We start from the raw sequence: 8,223 nt of genomic DNA on the forward strand, positions 1-8,223 counted from the left end.
TTTAGCCTCCAGTCCCCTAAACCACACACTATATTGTAAGATCTTCACACGGAGCGTAGTGTAACATCAGATACAGAAGAAAAGGCAAAAATTTAGATATCTGTCCTTTCCTTTTCCTGTATATGGTACTCATATTAACATTCCTCTCCTTTAAAGATGCCCATTTCTCCACCCTTGTCTTGCTACAGATAAATACGCAGTGCGGTTCATTCCCCGTGAGAATGGCATCTACTCGGTTGATGTCAAGTTCAATGGAAGCCACATACCCGGCAGTCCCTTCAAGATTCGTGTTGGGGAAATAGGTCAAGCTGGAGACCCAGGGATGGTATCCGCCTATGGCCCTGGCTTGGAAGGTGGTGTGACAGGTAAAAAGGAACCTGGAGTAAAGCCAAAGGCTACTGTGAGATTTTGGTAAAAGCTAACTATCTGGTTTCATGTGTTCTTTTTCTCTCTCCCTCTCATCTGTAGGACACCCTGCTGAATTCATAGTCAACACTACAAACGCTGGGCCTGGGGCACTGTCTGTCACTATTGATGGTCCCTCAAAGGTGAAGATGGACTGCCAAGAGTGCTCAGAGGGCTACAAAGTCATCTACACACCCATGGCACCTGGCAGCTACCTCATCTCCATCAAATTCGGTGGTCCATATCACATTGCTGGCAGTCCTTTCAAAGCTAAAATTACAGGTAATCGCACAATGGGGAGGGGAAAAGTTGCCTGTGATCTACTTAGAGATTCTTTTTAATACTAATTTTATGTCTGTATTTTTCAACTTGTTACTTCTTCACTGATGAATTCCCATCATCTCTAGAGGAAGCCCTAAACCATCTGAAGGGACATAGGCTGGGGAAGCTAGGCAATTTTTGTAGAAATACAGCAGTAGTGTCACCTCCTTGCATTCTGCTAAAGACTAGAGCTTTCATCAAAGTGATGATGCAGAACATATTGCCTTGATATGACTGGATATGCTGTAAATCCCAAGGTTAAATTCTTCTCTTCTTCCTGGCAGGGGCCCGCCTTGTTCCCAGCCACAGCCTCCACGAGACCTCCTCAGTCTTCATGGATGGAGTAGCCAAACCTGATGGAGCAGCACCCAAATTTGCTTCAGATGCCAGCAAAGTGGTTGCCAAGGGGCTGGGCCTCAACAAGGGTTTTCTAGGTCAAAAGAACTCTTTCACCGTCGATTGCAGCAAAGCAGGTGGGTGTAAATGCTTGGTAGGGTGGGGAAGCTGCATAGAAAATCCCATAGCTCCAATTAGGTATACTGATATTTTATGTCTTCTTAGAAAGCCACACCCCAATATGTTGTATGGTTAGCTTTTGAGGGCTCAGTTGAGTAGTGACTGGATTGGGAAGACCTGGAAGCAAGGAAGCTTGATTGTTGTACTAGGCTATTACGTGATTGGTTTGGTTTTAGCTTAATGGCTTGTGTGAACCTAGTTACTGTGATTTGTGGACCATGTTTATGTGGGCTACAGTTTATTCATAATGTGTGAATGCAGCCAGGGAGATTCACCAAGCCAATTGTTTTAAACACTCCAATCAAGGGGATGACCCCCTCAGCCCAACCGTTGCAAATGACTACTTTGTAAGGACTACTTGTTCTCTCCTCCTCCTTTCTCTCCAGGGAACAACATGTTGCTGGTGGGTGTACACGGCCCCAAGACTCCATGTGAGGAGATCGTGGTGAAGCACTTGGGCAACCGGTTGTACAACGTCACCTACCTGTTGAAGGACAGAGGCGACTACATCCTGGTGGTGAAATGGGGAGATGAGCACATCCCCGGCAGCCCCTTCCATATCTCTGTACCTTAGAGCTCTTCCCTCTGCCTGAGTGTAACACTGCCCCTCCTGAACTCCCTCTGTAATGCTTCTGCCTCTTACTTACCAATTGGCAGGGGTGGTGGCCAAGGAGGCTGTCTTATGGGGTGGGAGGGATGAGTGTGGGTGGGTTGCCCTCGGAAGGAAGAGATTCCTGTGGATCTGTTTACATGCAGCAGTAATTATTTCCAACCATTTCTCCTCCCCCCCCCCCGTGTCTTTTTCTTTCCTTGGCGGGAGGCTCGATTGATTTTTCTCACCAGCATGCCAGCTTCATGCCCATGAACTGAACTTGTGCCCTCCCCCAGGGTTGCCAGAAAAGCCCTCTTTCCCCATCAACAAAATATGGCACGTGGATACTGCCAGTGCATATTGTTGCCATCCACTGCTTGAGAAACCGCTGCTTCTCCTGGAGGGCAGTCTCTTTCGTCTCTTTGTCCTTTTCCCTTAAAGGGCTTGAGATGGAAGCTCTGTGGGTAACCAATAACCAGTGGCAGGCGCTACTCCTTGCTTTGCCAGTTTATAGCCAAATCCTTGTTTAGTCCTTTCAAGATTTAAATTGTGGTTGTGCACAACTGCCAGTACCTTTCTTTGACAAGGGAAGGGAATAAAAGTTCTGCTTCAAATGCCGGTTGGTGGTCTCTGACTGTTTTTTTCCCCTTTTCGTATTCTTATGCCTTATTCAGCCATTGTCTGTTGAGATTCTGGGTCACGCCCAGTGATCTCCTACTTAGTTCATTGAAATTGCCAATCCTCCTTGTTCAGCTCAGCTGACTTTTGTAACCATCATCTCTCAGTAGTTCCACAGTTACAAGGGAAAGCTGGTTCCACAGTTACAAGCAATGCTGGCTGTGGAATTCTGGGAGTTGAAGTCCACATGCCTTAAAATTGTCAAGGTTGAGAAACACTGTGGTAGGCAATCTGTATCGGAGAAGTCTTCTTGAACTTTCTGAGGAGGCTCAGAGATTACTAGGAATCATAATTGCTTTACTCTGAAGCAAATAGTTTTCTATAAGCTGGAAATTGTTTTGAGATCTGTTTGCCTTGAGCAAACAGTAGATACTGACTCAACTCTTGAATACCTAGGATTGTTCTCTGTCAGACTGAATTGAATTCTTGCAATCACATTTGCCCATGAAAACATATACTAGATGCGGGCCTTTAACTGATCTAGCAGAGAAAATGTCATAATCGACATTTATCAAATATGGAAGATTCAACTTGCCTTGGACTTTGTTCTGAGAAGATGTCTAGAATGTATTAAAGTCTAAAGAGCTGGGTATTAAGGTAAGAAAACCCATGTCAGATCAGACAAGGAATCTAATTAGGACAGGATTCACTTCCCTGAGCAATTATCCAGATGCCAGTGGGGAGTCCATATTCAGGAACAAATACACAGCAAGTGCCTGCTTTTGTTTCCTAGCAACTGGCATTCATAGGCAATGAATGAATGAAGAGGCAACAAACAACCATCATAAGTAGCCACTGATAGTCTTACTGCTCATACACAATGAGTTAAGAGCTGGCATATTATAATGGTTAAGGTGTTAGATTCACACTGGGGAGACCCAAGATTCTAGTCCCTGCTCAGAAGCAGAAGCTGACTGGATGACTTTGAACCAGCCCAACTCACCTCGCAGGGTGATTGGAGAGGGGAAAAAAATGGAAGGAGGAACAGTTATATATGTCACTTTGGGCTTTATGTTGCTATAAACGTAGCAAACTCTGCCTAGCAGATAAGAGAAGACAATACAGATTATGTGGGGTTGTTTTTTGCCACACTCATTTGGACTTACAAAATAGCAGAAGTGACTATACCAGTGATGGCAAACCTTTTAGAGACCGAGTGCCCCAAAACCACCCTGCCTGCAAGATCACCCACTGCCTCCATGGCCCGCTGCAGATCGCCCAGGTGGCCCAGCAGCGCCATGGCTGCCACGCCCTCTGCCTGCGTCCCACAGCATCATCTGCGCATGATGGGGCACGAGGGCGGAGTCTTGTCCCCGCTGCCCGGCTGCCATGTCCTTGGCTGTGCGACTCTCCTCTGGGGGGGCTGCTGGTGAGGGGGCTGCGGAGGGAGGTGGGGCTGGGGCAACTGTGTGTGCCCACAGAGAGGGTTCTGAGTGCCACCACCACTGGACTATACAATATTTGACCCTAGAAGTTATAATGGTTAAATGCAGAATCGTTAAATTAGACCCACTTGTCTAATAAGAAATGATTCACCTTTAATTTTGTTGTCAAGGCAACACATGGAATGGTATCCTACTGTATTTGTTTCCTTTATACAGTAAAAAAAAATGGAGTCCCCTCCTAGTTCTTGGCAAGCAATGACTATTCTCTCCTTTTTTATTCTTTGCATGTTATCAGTGCTGCCTAATAGGCCTGAAAACTAATGTTTAAAGAGACCAATTGAGAGTTTCCTAAACAAAACAGTATGAATGGACCAGGGAACTTTGCTTGGGCCAACTTGACTAATTGTCCATTGTTCCTGTTTCCACTGAAAAATATATTTGGCGTTCCTTGGAGCCTTAGGAAGTTTTCAAGAGCTAGGGTTATGATTAGATCCTCTTTTAAGTGTTCCTTGCTTTAAAAAAAAAACACCCCTCAGGCAGAGCTGCACAAATTAACTGGCTGCAGGAGCCTTCATAGTGTTACGTGGGTAGACTGTGGAAGAGTCTTAAAACATCAGGAATGTACTGGTTGGCAGAGAATGCAGTTTCTTAAGACCATGTCCATCTTTAGACAAACACATTTTAGAGCACTTACTGCCACAAAGAGTACTGCTAGAAAGTGGGTGGCCAAATTCCCAGGACTCTCAGACTTAGGGCTACATTTCATTTTCCTCGAAGTAAGAGGATGGGACTCTTACCCGGGGACTTCTAATGAGCAACGTCCCACAAGATAAAATGTTGGCATATCTGCATAAGCTACTTGGAAGTTGTGACTATCTAAATGACGATGTTACTTACCCACCCGTTACCCATTTCTTCAAGTTCTGAAGTAACTACAAGAAATCTGTTAAATTGCTGCATCTACAAATGAGCAAAATGCAGACTGGGGGGACTTTTAGAACAAAGCTCCAATCCTCAAGTGCTCCAGCCAATTGCCAAAGACAAACTATGCCTTGGGATGTTGCCTGAGTACTTGTCCAGTGGAAGAGGTCAGATCACTGACTTCATTCCTCCCATTAACTTGGCTAATTGGGCAGGCACAAGATCCTGAATTGTGGCTACCCAAGATTCCTTGAAGCTAGCACTTCACTTGGCAGAGAAACCTCAGAATGCCTGAGTGTCACTAGCTGGTTTCCATTCTTCACACATGGACAACTTCTATGCATAGGCAAGCCAATTCAAATTACAAGATTCATGGAGAGGATTTACTACAAAACCAGGTAGTCCTGGACTTACAACCATAATTGGGAGTGGAACCTCCACCTCTAAGTGAGGTAGTCATTGAGTAAACCACAGTCGTTATACTGGTTTTGCTTGTCGGAAGCCAGCTGAAGCCAGGTGGTGAATGGCAAATCACCTGAGCCCAGGACACTGCAACCCTCATAAATACATGTCGGTTGCCAAACCCCAGAATTTTGATCCGATGAGATGCTTCAACAGTCGTAAGTGTGAAGACTGATGAACGTACTTTTTTACAGTGCTGTCATAACTGAACAATTGCTAAACAAATATTTGATCATTAAGTCGAACTACCTGTATATTATAGATCTAGTGCAGGTTGCTGATGTAGAAATTAAAACTTCTCCCAGTTGTTCTTGCCTGCATTAACTTGTAGTTGGGGAATACCCAGGACAAAAACAGTACTACAAAGAGAAAATCCAGAAAGTTTGCCTGTCATTCCAATCAACACCTGAAACAGTTTTTGCTATGGAATATTCATTTGGCTGCTTCCTTCCACAAACAATTGGCTTAAGTAACAACATTTGGTTCCTACAATTCCAAAGTGGCACCGAGTTTTGCACTCCCCTCTCCACTCCTGGTCACATGCAGAATATTAACCAGGCTTCCCATTTTGTCAAAACTTGTGTATGGCAGCCACACATGAGTTAAATGAATAAGAGTATCCCATCAACATGCTTTCAGGGGTTTTTATAAATGAGAGTGTAAATTAGATGTGATCGTTTTTATATTAAAGTATAGTCTCCCAAATGCCAGACGCTACTTTGATGAGAAGAGAGGCAAGATTATCATTTAAATCCATTCAAAACTATAAATAACCACCTGAGTGAAATTGCTCTTCTCTTTCTCATAAATTCTTTGCCCAAGGCAATCATAAGAATCTGTAGAGAATTAGGAAGATGATCTTGAGGAAGATAAGCAGACAGGTCTCTGATTCAGTGAAATATAAGGAGGAGGAAAGACAGCACAAGCGGGGCCTGCCAGACTCTGCATATCGAGTCTCAATAAAAGTATGGTAGTGTTAGCCTTCCTGTGAGATTGATTGATTTCCTGGACTGGCCTATAGGACTTCAGTTTTGAAATCTAAAGTAAAGCACTGCTTTACATTTGGAAGAGGCAAAAAATAAATGGCCACCTCATCCAGAAGGCAGATTGGCTAGTTGGATGGTGGGGTGGTAATTCAGTGTGACTTCAACCTAGCCCAATGTGAGCATTGCCAATTTTCATTTGTGAATGTTACGTGATTAGCCGCTGTGATACATGACAGGGAAGTTGTTAGGAAGAAGCATGCTGACCCACATCGCCCTTCCAAACTCTCAGGCAATGTGAAATTGTGGCAAACAGGTCCCACCCGATTGGCAGAGAACCAACAGTCAAGACTCCCCAGTAGACAGAGGAAGTAAAAAGTCATTACAGAGCGGACAAAAAAGGGGAGAGGAGGGAATCTGTTCCTGGCACTGAAAAGAAAATGGGGGAGAATTGGCTGGAGAGGGTTTCTTCCATGCCCTCTGCTGCCCCCCTACCCAGAATGTACCAATAGACCCTGGCTGGCCAGACTTGTGCTGGCACTGTTATTGATTTGTTTGAGTGTTAAATTTATTTTCCACCTGTCTCGCTGTGGGGTACTCTAGGTGGTGTTAGAGTTAGTAGAGCCTTTGGGGTGCGGTTCCTGTTTTAACACATTGCCACTCTTCTTTTACTCACAACATAGCGTGTTTAGCAGGAATGTTCCCCGAACTCTGATAATAGTCTTTTTTTAAAAAAAAAGAAAGAAAGGCAGAGACAATAAACCAGGATCATTCTAAAGCAGATCTTTTTCTTACATTGTATTTCTTTTTCACATCATTGGGGAATTCTACCATGCCCTAATATGATGGAGAATATAGAACCATTGCAGGAAAGATATCAGGATCCCGAGAAACCTTGACTGGTGGTTAGATAGACTGTAAGTTCAAATAGAAAAGGGCTTTGATAAACTTCCAAGATTCTTTTACAATCCCTTAACCACATTCAGTACATTCCAAAGCTCCTGACAACAGCCTTGTCTTGTCTTATCTCAAAAAGCTGACAATTGAAGAGGAAACAGGATTTTGCCTTTGGAAACCCTTTCTGTGCATATTTGTTTGAAATACTTATATGGTTGTGTACTCAATACACAACAATAAACCAATTCAACAAATAAACAACAAAAACCCGGTGCCCAATCAATAACATTTATCCAAACTTTAAAGTCCCTAGATTTCCAATGCCTGGAGAGAAGTCAGCTCTAAACAATTTTCCAGAAAGTTAAGAGATGCCTGCTGGATCTCTGGGGAGGGTGTTGTATACGGCAGAGGCCCCCAACCATTTAGGCACCAGGGACTGGTTCTGTGAGGAGAGGTTTTTCTGCAGACCGGAGGGGGCGTGGTTTCGTGTGCTGCCTGCATCCCGCGGATGGGGCTTCGTTTGTTTGTGCGGCCCGGTTTCTGGCATGCTGCGGCCCGGTGCCGGTTCACGGCCCAGGGGTTGGGGACCTCTGGTATAGGGCAGGCTTCACAACAGAAAAGGCATACCTACTGATCGACTAGATCAGGGGTGTCAAACTGCCAGCCCATGGGCCAGACGTGTCATGCGGAAGACGCACCCACCCCATTGCCGGCAATGGCAAAACTCTCCCAATATGTTGTGCGATGTCACGTGACGTCGCGGGTTGGACATGTCTGCACTACAAGGAAACATTTGAGGGAAGGGAGCAGGCCCACTCTATCTGGGGTGAGCAGATACTCCCAGAGAGAGATGGTTTCACAGATAACCTGGCCTATTCGGTGACAATTTCAGACAATCTAAGGGCTCTGCTCCAAAAAACAGATTCTGAAGAACTGGCTCACAGTAAGCACCACATGCACAGATTCCCATATAAAAAGTAAGAGGAGACATCAACGTAAACTCTGCAAAAGAGACATGAGTAAATAGGTGGAAAGTAATAAATATTTTTATAAAGTACATCAT

At 44.6% G+C, this 8,223-nt stretch overlaps 1 protein-coding gene across 1 annotated transcript in view; it reads left to right on the plus strand.

The window, feature by feature from the left end:
- FLNA (filamin A) overlaps positions 1-2,030 on the plus strand; it is a 63,539-nt gene extending 61,509 nt beyond the window's left edge. The window contains exons 44-47 of the mRNA XM_015815116.1: positions 189-365; positions 469-687; positions 1,011-1,199; positions 1,629-2,030. Coding sequence (XP_015670602.1) covers positions 189-365; positions 469-687; positions 1,011-1,199; positions 1,629-1,816 — 773 coding nt within the window. The 3' untranslated portion in view covers positions 1,817-2,030. The remainder of the gene's footprint in view (positions 1-188; positions 366-468; positions 688-1,010; positions 1,200-1,628) is intronic.
- The last annotated feature ends 6,193 nt before the right edge of the window (positions 2,031-8,223 follow it).

The sequence above is a fragment of the Protobothrops mucrosquamatus genome, unplaced genomic scaffold (assembly GCF_001527695.2).
Source record: "Protobothrops mucrosquamatus isolate PMUCROS unplaced genomic scaffold, P.Mucros_1.0 scaffold315, whole genome shotgun sequence".
NCBI lineage: Eukaryota > Metazoa > Chordata > Lepidosauria > Squamata > Viperidae > Protobothrops > Protobothrops mucrosquamatus.